The 12,500-nt window shown below is 33.5% G+C and overlaps 1 protein-coding gene across 1 annotated transcript; it reads right to left on the reverse strand.

Moving 5' to 3' along the window:
• Positions 1-6,689: 6,689 nt before the first annotated feature.
• LOC146721279 (uncharacterized) lies at positions 6,690-9,268 on the reverse strand. Its single transcript, XM_085487186.1, has 4 exons — positions 8,783-9,268; positions 7,898-8,615; positions 7,584-7,703; positions 6,690-7,500 (listed from the first exon to the last, which is right to left on the reverse strand). Exons 1-4 carry the CDS (start codon positions 8,805-8,807, stop codon positions 7,092-7,094), a joined length of 1,272 nt encoding a protein of 423 aa, XP_085343312.1. The 5' UTR covers positions 8,808-9,268; the 3' UTR covers positions 6,690-7,091.
• Positions 9,269-12,500: the final 3,232 nt, after the last annotated feature.

Genomic DNA, 12,500 nt, shown 5'->3' on the forward strand with positions numbered 1-12,500 from the left:
ATATATGAAATTAAATGTTCAGGAATGTCACAATGTAACATTGCTGTAATGTCTCTGAACGTTACAAACTAAACATCCCAACTGAAACGTTTATGGAATGTTTTAAAATATATGTTTGTTATGAACGTAGCAAATGTAACATTGCTGTCATGTCTCTAAGGTTACAAACTAAACATCCCAATGAAACGTTTATGGAATGTTTAAAAATACATGTTTTATATGACGTCGCAAATGTAACAATGCTGTAATGTCTCTGAACGTTACAAACTGAACATCCCAAATGAAATGTTTCTAGGATGTTGCCAAACATTCTTTCCTAACTTTCATTATCGATATAACAGCCAAAATGTTACATTTCTGGAACAGTGCATGAATGTTGCAATTGAAATGTTATTTTGAAACGTTTACGAAACATTTCATAAACATATTTATGTAACGTTTCAAATTTGCAATATTATTGCCGAAATGTAACATCCCCTGTATGTTTCATGTTAGCGGGTATAATATATATTATATAATTTTTCTTTATAAAATCAATAAAATCAATGTTTACAAGCAACTATTATAATAAATATATATATTTTAAAATACATCTAATATATATCATTTTGATTTAAACAACCCTTTATACTGCGCATGAAAAAAAAAATTTTTTTTTTGGAAAATCGTTCGTTTATATACACAGCAAGTGAGTAATACAATATGATAATAATAAAAAAAATAAATTACATAACTTAAATAATGTATAATATAGAAGTTTTATAAAATGTCCCTTAATTTTCTTGCCCTTTTTCTGACATTATTTCATAATGGTGTTTTTTTAGTTTTACAATTCCGCTATTTTTCTCGTTTTTCTACTATATTTATTTTTAATTCATTATTTTACTATGAAAACCGCTTTTGTAGAAAGAAGTTGTTGATTTATCGTTGTCTCTCTTTCATATGCAGATCATTGTTGTTTGTTTAGTTTTGTTTCAATAATTTGTTATTTTTTGAAAATATTTTTAAAATTATTTTTATTCTTTTTATTATTTCCCTTATTTATATATATGTATATTGTCCATAATTCTTATAATTTCTTTTCTTTAATTGCCCCCCCCCCCCCCCCCCCCCCCCCCCCCCCCCCCCTTTTTTTTTTTTTTTTTTTTTTTTTTTTTTTTTTTTTTTTTTTTTTTTTTTTTTTTTTTTTTTTTTTTTTTTTTTTTTTTTTTTTTTTTTTTTTTTTTTTTTTTTTTTTTTTTTTTTTTTTTTTTTTTTTTTTTTTGTGCCTCGGGAGAGACCTTAGGTCGCGCCCAAATTGGGGATGGAAATCCGGGCGTCAGGACTTGTCGGGTGTTTGTAGAAATGCACTACACTTTTTTTCCTTTTTAATTTAATTAATTTATTATTAAAAAATAAAATTTGAAAATTTTTTTCAAGTATTCACAAGTCATGATATTTTACAAAAATATAAAATTTAATAATTTAATGTATATTTTGTTGCACGTAACGTTTTTCACCAACTTTTTAAATTTAAATCATTTTAAAATCAATATTCCTAAAAATTTGTTGCATAGAAATTTTAATTATCACGCACTGATTTATATAATAAAATTACTCATCAATGAATTGGCAATAAAATAATAAATATAAAATTAAAATTTTTAATTCTGTTTGCAATTTTTAAATTAATTTATTATTTCCAAATTTTTCTAATAATATGCAACAAAAAATTTTTATTAAACAATATATTTTGCAATCCGATATTATTAAACTATTCACACCAAGAAAATATTTTGAAAGATTGCGGTGTAGTTACATTTTGTTTAATTGGCAAACAAATATTAATAAAATTTATTAATTTAAAAAAAAAAGGAAAAGAAAATGAATCTTTTTTAATAAAAAATATAAAAATATAAATAAAAATTATAACAAAATATCATTCTGCATTTAAAAATAATACATTTTAAACAAGACCATTTATATAAAATTTATATCAACGTATTCTAATTATGTTATTTTCCCCAAAATTTTTCAATTTTCTCTCTAAAATTTATTTTTAAAAATAAAAAACCAATTTTAAGTAATACGTGATTGCCATTTTCCAATTTGTAAAGCATTATCTAAAAACGTGTACATAATTTTATTTTACTATATTTTGTAAATATCCTAAACGAAACTTTGGAAGTTTTAAAATAATTTATAATGTATTTATATAACTTTTTTATTTTACAGATCCGGAAAAATAAAAAAAAATTAATCGGCTGCTCAGGCGCTGTATAAAAGCTGCCATAAGCGCTGAATTAGAACATCGGCTGCTAATAGCGCTGAATTTTGGCTTGCCCTAGACGCCTGCATCCAATTACAAAAATTAATTTTGTTCGGCCTATTACGTATCCAAACTAAAATTATTCGCTATTATAGCGTTTTCGTCTGTAATAGCGCAGATTTTGGCTTGCCCGTGGCGCCTATACAATTTAGAAAAAGTATTTTTGTTTGGGTCTATTACACATCCAAATTAACAGTATTCGCTTTTGTAGCATTTTAGTCTGCAATATCTCAGACCTTTCGCCTGCTCTAGGCGTCTAATTAGAAAAATCTTATTTGATACTTGCATCACTAGAAGGCTGCCCCCAAACGCCGTATATCTATAACTAAAACTGTCCCAAACCAACTGAAAATGGATCATCAGTTGTCACAAGTTCCATTTATGGCAATAAGGAAAAGAATATTTTGGCTTTCAAAGAATGGTTTGACGGAAACGATGATAGACAGTTTCCATGCGCTACTCGAGAGCAATTCTGATTATGCACCTCGACTCTGTATGGTTGACAATATTTCCCGATCAGATTGTTCCACTGAATAATTCAAAGAAGAAGCATTTGCAAATACTGCACAGTGATTTTGGTGGTGGACATTGGGTTGCTTGCCATTACGATGCAAAATCTATTATTATATATGATTCTCATGAAGGTAGTCGTAATGCAAATATACATAATTTGAATGGAGAAATTCGAATTTTTGTGGACAGATTATTTCCCTTTCATGATTGTCAAAACAATCTAATAGTTTTCTCCTAAAGTTCAGTCGCAAGGTGACGGTTATAATTGTGGTCCTATGGCAATTGCGATTGTTACATCTATTCTGTTTGGCGTAAATCCTTGCATCGTGACGTATAATCAATCGTTGCTAAGACCTCATTTGTCCGCAATGTTTGAAAAACAAACAATAACTCATTTTCCGTACCTCTATGATTCAATTGCTCCATTAACGCTACTGCCGTTGGAGACATTGAAAAGACGAGAGAGGGATGCACTGAGAAAAAGACTTGCACGTAGTAAGGAAACTGAGGAACAGCGTTCGAAACGAATCGAAAAAGATGCTTTTCTCACAAAGAAAAATATTTTATGAATCCTGCAACAAAACGTCAGATAATGCGTGATCAGTACCATAAGGATCCTGAAACAAAACGTCAGATAATGCGTGATCAGTACCATAAGGATCCTGAAACAAAACGTCAGATAATGCATGATCAGTACCATAAGGATCCTGAAACAAAACGTCAGATGGTGCGTGATCAGTACCATAAGGATCCTGAAACAAAACGTCAGATGGTGCGTGATCAGTACCATAAGGATCCTGAAACAAAACGTCAGATGATGCGTGATCAGTACCATAAGGATTCTGAAACAAAACGTCAGATGGTGCGTGATCAGTACCATAAGGATCCTGAAACAAAAGCTTCAGATGGTGCGTGATCAGTACCAAAAGGATCCTGAAACAAAGCGTCAAAAAATGCGTGATATAACGTTCGCAACGCTCGTACCCAGACGAAAACACAATGCGATGCCTCTCACTCGCACCCGCATGCTCTCCGGTCCGATGAGCTGGTCGCCGCTCATAATTTTTGGATTCGACGGAATTCAACTCAATCTATTTGCTGACGACATAGCTCGCCTAAAACAACTACGTTGCGTCTCAAAAACTAGTCCATTAGCTTCGCTTTCTCCTTACATAGACAGAGACAGCTTGTTACGCGTTCGAGGCCGATTAAAGCACGCAAGCCTGTCAGATGACGCTAAACATCCGCTAATTTTAAAATCACATCCATTGGTCCACCTCCTTATCAAACAGATTCATGTTGCGGCCCTACACGCCGGTCCGCAACTCACACTCACGCTCCTGCGACAACAGTATTGGCTAATTCGCGCTCGCGCCACTGTGCGTACCGTCCTCTACCAATGTATTGTGTGCACACGGGAGAATGCACGCGTGCCCGAACAGCTTATGGGCGACCTGCCGGATTTCCGCGTGAACCCGACTTCACGCGCCTTTAATCATACCGGCGTCGATTACGCGGGTCCGTTACTAGTGCGTACGACTAAAGGTCGTGGTCATAAAGCCCAGAAGATTTGCCAATATTTTGTGGAAGTATGAACTTATTACATTCATAATTAATTACTGTATTTTAATCAAATATTTTTATATTTCTTATTCAATTCGGTTAAAATCGTAGATATTTTGTAGATATGAACTGGTAATTATCTATAGTTTCTGTTGTCGATATCAGTAGGCGCGACGGCGTCGCTCTAATTCAAATTATTGTTGATCGACTGGTGGCTTGTACAGCCTCGTGAAGGCTCGCTCCGAGAGGAAAGTGATTACAGCAACGAACATATGTTTACTTGTATTTGCAGCTGATCGATAGCACGGTTCGCAGAGATCTGATTCTCGGTTTTCGGGAGCGTTCCGAGTTTTCGTCACGGAATCCTCTCTTTCTCGGGATCGGATGTTTGTTTCGGCGAATCGGAGCGACGAAAGAATAGGAGTAAATAAAATGTACACGTGACAGCGTGACTCTTATCACATGGGATGGTGAACAAGGTCGATAATGTTGTCGTGTGTCGGTTCGAACGATCGAACCTTTCCGTTGATATACGAGCGATTAATATAAGAGTCTATTGATTATACAAATTTATGACATGCGTCAACAGTTTCTGTATTCGAAAGTCCGGAGGAGATTAAAAAAAGAAACATTTTTCAATATTTCTGTGTATGTAGATGTGGTTGACTATGCATTGCCATATCTGTAAGATTTATGATTAAAATATATACTTCACTGTAAATGTTTTCATAGGCTACGTTTTGATATTTACTGCCAGTATTATAAATCTGTAGTACATAATATAAAATATAGATTTTCAACTAGCAGAATGAATATCAAAAAGCAGCCTTAGCCTTAGCTGTTAATTTTAAATATACATGCTTTTATTTTAGATGGAAGCATACTTCTTGGAGATGCTGCATATCCATGCCTTCTCCAATTAATTACTCCATATCGGGATAATGGACATTTGACACAGGCCCAAAGAAATTTTAATCGTATACACAGTCAATGCAGAATTTCAGTTGAGCATGGATTTGGAATACTGAAACAACGTTTCAGACAGTTATATTTCCTCAAGTTGAGGAATATGCAATTTATCGTCAAATTCATCTTCGCTTGCTGCGTTCTTCACAATTTGGCTGACTTGGATGATTTGCAACACATGGAAGAACCTGAAGTCGACAACCATGCTGATATAAATGCGCAGGTATTGTTACATAATGTCCCAGCAGCAGATAGAAATGAAGATCCGGATGATAATCGACATGGTCGCGATCTCAGAGACGAATTATGTAGACAACTGTTTCAACGATGATTTGAATAAGAGTAGTCCAAATAATTTGTTTAAATATTATGTTCTAATATTAATATTTAAATATTATGTTTATTATTTTTTTAAATATCGATATCGTGTCGTTGTCAACGTCGACATATCACATACTGCATTGTATCAATCTGTGTCGTTCAATTAAAAATATGTATGATATGTATTTAATGTACAAAACTATCAAAGTGCTTTCAAATATTTATGTTTTTTTAGTTATAAAAATTAGGAAACAATGTACAATTATAGTTTCAAGATTATAACGATTATAACCATAACGATTACACAAATATATTTCATTTATTAATAATTATGAATATTACGATTATATATCTTCTATTCAGCTCATTTTAATTAAAAATTATTAAAGTTTGATATTAAATTTTATAAAATAAATTCTTATGTAATATGTAAGACAACAAATAAAACAATTTTGTTAAAAATTTATCCATACATCAGTCTTTTATTGTCATATACGCCTATTTTTCATACAAATAGAGAAATATAACTGCATAATGCAATATATATTTTATTATGATTTTTTATCGATAATTAACAAAAAAATGTAAATTGAACAAGAAATGACAGTTTTGATTTTCAATCACGTTTTGTACGCTTGACTGCAAGTAAATAATGCTGCTTTATTATGTAAAAAAAAACTCGATAAGTAAATGCAGCTTTTCCCAATTAAAAAAACTCAATAAATAAATGCAGCTTTTTTCAACTAAAAGAACTCAATAAGTAAATGTAGCTTTCCTCTCTTGCAGAGCTTGATACAGCTTTGTCACGCTGTTTATCAAAATAACAGAAAATAAATAAATAAAAAACTAAAATAAACTTTAATAAAATAAAAGTTATTTCAACTTGAAATAAAAATTTTAAATAAAATTAACAAAATTATATAAATTTTAAATACATATAACTTCATTTACGTGAAATGTTCATAAAGTTTGTAACTTTGGTTATAAAGTAAAAATGAAGTGATTGAAAATGTGTACATTTATTAGCTTTTTTTTACCTTTGAATCCTGTAGAGTTACACATTTTTCCCAATGATGAAAGATCTAATTATTAGATCTAATTAAGATATAATTATTGTAAAAACCAACACACTTGTCTTTTAACAAAATTAAAATTAAACTTAATAAACTGTTCATAAATTTTATAAATTTGTAATAATATCTTATTAACATTTTTTAAAAGACAATGTGTCTATTTTTATAATTACTATATCTGACAGATCTTGTCAGGAAAAATGTGTAACTTCGCAGAATTTATATGTAGAAAAGATTAATAAATGTGTTTTACTACATTTTCTCCTTTAAGTAGGCAAAGGAACAAACTTTATGAATGTCTTATGTATACATATAATTTAGTAAACCTTCAGTCTTATTATATCTTATTAATCTTCTTCGTCTGATAATTCTTGTGTTGAGTATTTTTTACTTTCTATTCTCTCTAGTATCTTAAGTTGCCTTTGTAAGATACTATTTCGTTCTTTTTGCAATTGTAATTGTTCTATTTGTAATTCATTACATTTTTTAAGCTCCGTCAGATATTTTGTACGTGTTTCTTGTTTGGCATCACTTTCTCTTTGTAGCACAGCACAGATGGATTCCTTAAGTGATTGTAGAGTATGCGCCAATTTGCCATCTCGTACTTTTGCTTTTGTATTTATTAAAGATGAGCAACTGCTATCCGTCATGGACGATTTGCTGCTACCTATTACTGATTGAGATTGACTGTTAACTGCAGATGGTGTCGAAGGTGGCGAGTCTAGTGCAATAGAAGATTGTTCTTCATTTACATTCCTATAATAGAAAACATTTTAAATTATATCTAAAAATATATCTAGAAATGAATTAAAAAACATTTTAAGGAGATGATTACTCACTGAGACAAATGTTGACTGACCACTTTTTGCAAAATGTCTTCTTGAGAAACCATTCCATTGCGGCCAGCTACAAAAGATGGCACTCCACTGTGACTTTTTCCAAATAAGTTTATCATTTCACTGTAAAGATACATATGTATTCTATTACTTACTTGTTAAATACTAAATATAATACTAACTACTTAATAAAACAGAATATTGTAAGAATGACAAAATAAAAATATGAAACAAATCGACTGAACTATTAATTATAATGTTTAATTCAAAAATATCATATATATAATTATATACAGAAAACACAAGATAGAACTTACTCTTTAAATGGAAGAGGTTTAGTGCCTTTTCCAGAACTATTTTTTCCCATGGTCTGTTTGATATGTTTATCCCATTTCTTCTTCAACAATTTAAATTTATTTTTCATGTGATTTTTAGTAGCATTCACATAACCTCTTTCTTGGAAGGATTCTGCTATCGCTTGAAACATAGCCTCTTTACTTTGATATTTTCTTTTCTGGAATTTTTTTTCATGCTGTTCATACTCTGTGAAAAACAACATTATGGTTTTATAGTCCCAAATAAAATAGCCATCATTATTGACACCAGAAGTATTCTCTTTTTCATTATCTGAGTCTATAATTGAAGAGTCCAATGAAGACACAATTGTAGGCGTGTGCTGCATAAAGCTTGTTACAGGAATCGTAACAGAAGAACTCTCATGGATTTTAATCTGAGGCTGAATTTCAGAAGGACCTGCTTTATTTAGTAAAGCATTCACAATTGAAGAGTCTAGTGAAGACAAAGTTGTAGGTGTGTACTGCATAGAGCTTGTTACAGGAACTGTAACAGAAGGACTCTCGTGGATTATAGTCTGAGGTTGAATTGTAGAAAAACTTATTTTATTCAGTACAGAATCCAAAGGCGCAGTTGTGGTTAGGAACTGTGTCGAGTTTGTTGTAGCAGTTACAACAGAAGTACACGCAAAAGTCTGGGGAGGCTTAATTAATTTTAATGATACCAGTTTAGGTTTCACAGCTGAAAAATAAAACTATTAATATAGTACAATATTTATGCAATTTAAATTATCTTAGAATAAAATCATTTAATCTATCTCTTAGAATTTATTTTATTAGTTAATTAAGTAAAAATATAAAAAGTATTATGAGTATTTAAGTAATCAGCATCATATATAAAATTCTTACCTGAATACTTAAAAGAAGTTTCCATTGTGAAATATCAAGACAGTGACGGCGTAGCCGAATAATAAAAGCGAGATTATTGGACTACCCGACTCTTGAGCAGTGGATACTGTTTACAGTACAAGCTTCACACGCATGCGCGATAAAATAGCCCCAAATGCACCACCTTCGAAGGTGAGGCAAATAGAGCGTGCTCCTAATTGCTCCTTAGAGTATGCTCTAACGTGACGCGAACATCTAGTCGCCATCTTGTTTCCGGTGACACGAACGTATTGGAGCGCATTGGAGTGAGAAGGAGCATGTTAGGGCATGCGACGCGAACAAACCTTCGAAGTCATGCCGGCGGGGGCTATGCCCCTGGTAGGTTCAACCTTGCCGGATGAGTTTGGAAGGAGAGGACAGACTAAGAATGCACCAAACGTCTTAAGCCAAGGTGTAAGGCAACGTGCCGATGGCTGCTTGGCCACGAAGACGTGAAACAGCGCGGTCGCAAACGTTCCCTCTGGGGTACCCTGCCGACCCCCCAGAGTAGCTAGGCTTGGTGATATCATGGAGGCTCTGAATCACTTGATACTTGTTCCTACCATACTCGTGGGATGAAAAATGGAGAAAAATGAAAAAACTAAAAATACATTCAAACCAAAGTTGACGATGAAACACAAACCCGGAGATAAAGAACAGGACCCGTTCAAGAGAAGGGAGTCTATTCCCAGATCACCACCACCATCGGCGAAAATAATAACTGGAGGAATAAATAGGCCTTGCTTTAGCGCTTTGCTTGAACAAGGTGAGGAGGCATACGACTCTCCGGCTGAAAAAAAAACGACAAAACGCCCCCAGTTCAAAAAATACCAGAGAAACTGATGATAATGATGTATTTATTTTTCCTGAACCTGTTCAAAAAGCAGTGCGAATAGTGTGGAAAGAGAGAAACTGGAACAAAAAGGCTCACCGAAAGTTGAAAAGGACGACAAGGAAGTTACGCTAGAAGAAGTGAGATCTGAAAGAGTAGCTCTAGAAGAGTTTCTCTTTAATGAAAACAATAAATCAATAAGAATACAATTAAGTTCATATTGTCTAAGTGGGTGCTACTAGAAGGGAAATTACAAGAGAGTATCGTTGAGAGAGAAAAATTAAAGTGTACTTACCTGGCATCGAAAAATTCTATCAGTTCGATGTCCTATGTTCAAGTGGCGTTCACTCCATGGTCCGGAACAGCAGCATCTGAAACAGAAAAAAAAAGAAATTATCCAACGTACTACACTAAAAAGCGGATTCAAGACTAATTCTTCGGTAATGATTGTTAAGCCTTTAAATGAAAAGGACAATTTAACGTGTGAGGATGTCAAAGAAAAACTTACAAAGAAAATGAATCCGTTAATTAAAGAAATAAGGATTAAAAGAATGAGAAAGGTGGGAGACAGAGGCATTCTAGTGGAAACGGAAGGTGGAAACGAATTAAAAAAGATCCAGCAGATAATAGAAGACAATGAATGCGGGCTGAAAACAGAGCTGCCTAAGAAAACTGGACCCAGTATGATAGTATATGACGTAGAAAAGTCGGTCACAAAGGAGCAGTTTATGGAACAATTTTGGTCTAAGAATGTTGAAAAACTTGGAATCGCCAAGCAGGAAAATAAAAGCAGGGTTAAATACAGATACAACACATTTGTTAAAACCAGAAATACTAATAACTGGGTAATAGAGGTGACAGGAGAGATAAGAAGAAAACTCTTGGTGCAAGAACGACTATATATTGACTGGAGATCATACAAGGTTAATGATTACTTAGCCTTGACTAGGTGCTTTCGTTGTCTAGGCTTAGGCCACAGTGTTAAACACTGCAAGGAAAAGACCCCCACTTGTGGACACTGTGGGGGGGGGGGGCGGGCCATATAAGCACCAATTGCTCAGAGAGAGAGAGAAATCTGCAGTCTGCGCTAATTGTACAAGAGCTAAAAGGAAAGACACACATCATACTGTAAGTGACAAGAGATGCCCGGAGTATCTAAGAGTAACTAAATCGTAAAGAATAAAATAGATTATACATAATGATAAAATTCTTTCAAATAAATGTTGGCCGTTCGCAGACGGCATCATACGAATTAAGATTAAAAGTAGAGGAACAAGGCATTGATGTGTGTCTGATACAAGAACCATACGTATTCCAAGGACAAGTCAAAGGCTGCGCTTCACTTGGTGCAAGAGTTGTTCAAAGTAATAAGGTGACAGATACAAAAGCTGCTATAGTTGTATATAATCAGGAAATAACTGTCACAAAAATCGAACAGTTTACGGACGAACATATAGCTTGCGCACATATAGTACATAATGAAGTAAACTTATATTTGGTATCAGTTTATTGTCAATTTTCCATGGAGCTAAACTATTTTATTAATAAGTTGGAGACTATAATAGAAACGTTCAAAAGCCACGACATGATCATATCAATGGACTCCAATGCTCACTCCAAAACTTGGTACTGCAAAGAGAACGACGCGAAAGGCGAATTACTCGAGGATTTCCTAATAAATAAAAATGTATACATTTTGAATCAGCCTGGAAACGAACCAACGTTCTCTACTATAATAGGAGAGGCCAATATAGACTTGACTGTGGTGAATAGTGGAGTCCTGAAGGATATTAATGATTGGAAGGTCTTCCCGAAAATGACTTCCTCAGACCATAATTGTATATACTTTGAACATAACAACAATAAAAATTCAGAAACAAATCAGGTAATCACAGGACAACTCTATAACTTAAAGAAGGTCAATTGGGATCAGTTTGGCGATGTTATTAAATCAGAACTCAATGGGACCTTTTGTAAAGAAATCACAAATACAAGTCCGGAGAACGCCGTTAATCTATTTAATAGAAAGATTGATCTTATATGCAGTAGCAATATAAGTAGGAGAAGACCTCTGTCTAGGAAAACAGTACCGTGGTAGAGCGAACAACTGACCAACTTAAAGAAAAGATTGGCGGCATCTCGTAGAAGCTGTAAACGGTACAGGAAACTTAAATATGAAAAGGCGTATGAATACAGTTTTGATATATACTGCAGACTAAGAAGGGACTACAAGAGAGAGATTGGAAAGGCAAAAAAGGACTCGTGGAATGATTTCGTGAACCGGAACACTACGAAAAACCCTTGGGGACTGGCATACAAGCTAATGATGGGAAAGATTAAAAATAGTAATATCCTAAGTACGATTAAATTAGGTAGCGATTTTACAACTGATTGGACTTCATCGGCGAAGAGACTTTTGGAAACATTAATGCCGGATGGAGAGGAAAGTACAGAAGCAGAGGATTCACAAAACATAAAGAACAGATATAGCGAATACTTAAACTACAATATGGAACAGGAAATAAGAATGGACGAAATAGATGAAGCAATTAAAAGAACAAAGAAGAAAAAAGTTCCTGGTCCGGATAAAATAACAGCGGAAATATTAAAAATAGTTTGGAAGGCAGCACCAAACGCACTTTACTCACTCTTCAACACATGCTTTGATAAAAACAGCTTTCCAAAGCAATGGAAACAGGCGGATTTAAAACTGCTGCTCAAAAGCCCTGAAAAGGATCCGAGCGATCCTAAATCGTACAGGCCAATCTCACTGTTGTCAGTTGTTGGGAAAGTGTACGAAAGAATCATGGTACAACGTTTCAAGGTAATTTACGAAAGTCTAGAAATGTGCTCCGACAATCAATATGG

Source organism: Nylanderia fulva, unplaced genomic scaffold, assembly GCF_048542155.1.
Source record: "Nylanderia fulva isolate GAGA-0341 unplaced genomic scaffold, ASM4854215v1 Scaffold506, whole genome shotgun sequence".
Lineage (NCBI taxonomy): Eukaryota > Metazoa > Arthropoda > Insecta > Hymenoptera > Formicidae > Nylanderia > Nylanderia fulva.

What these genes read in the sequence shown, in the direction of transcription:
- LOC146721279 (XM_085487186.1), bottom strand. Translation starts at nt 8,807, where the DNA reads ATGGAAACTTCTTTTAAGTATTCAG. An exon ending in AACTTCTTTTAAGTATTCAG is followed by an intron (nt 8,616 to 8,782) that starts GTAAGAATTTTA and finishes TTTATTTTTCAG; the next exon opens with CTGTGAAACCTAAACTGGTA. An exon ending in GTCAGTCAACATTTGTCTCA is followed by an intron (nt 7,501 to 7,583) that starts GTGAGTAATCAT and finishes TTTCTATTATAG; the next exon opens with GAATGTAAATGAAGAACAAT.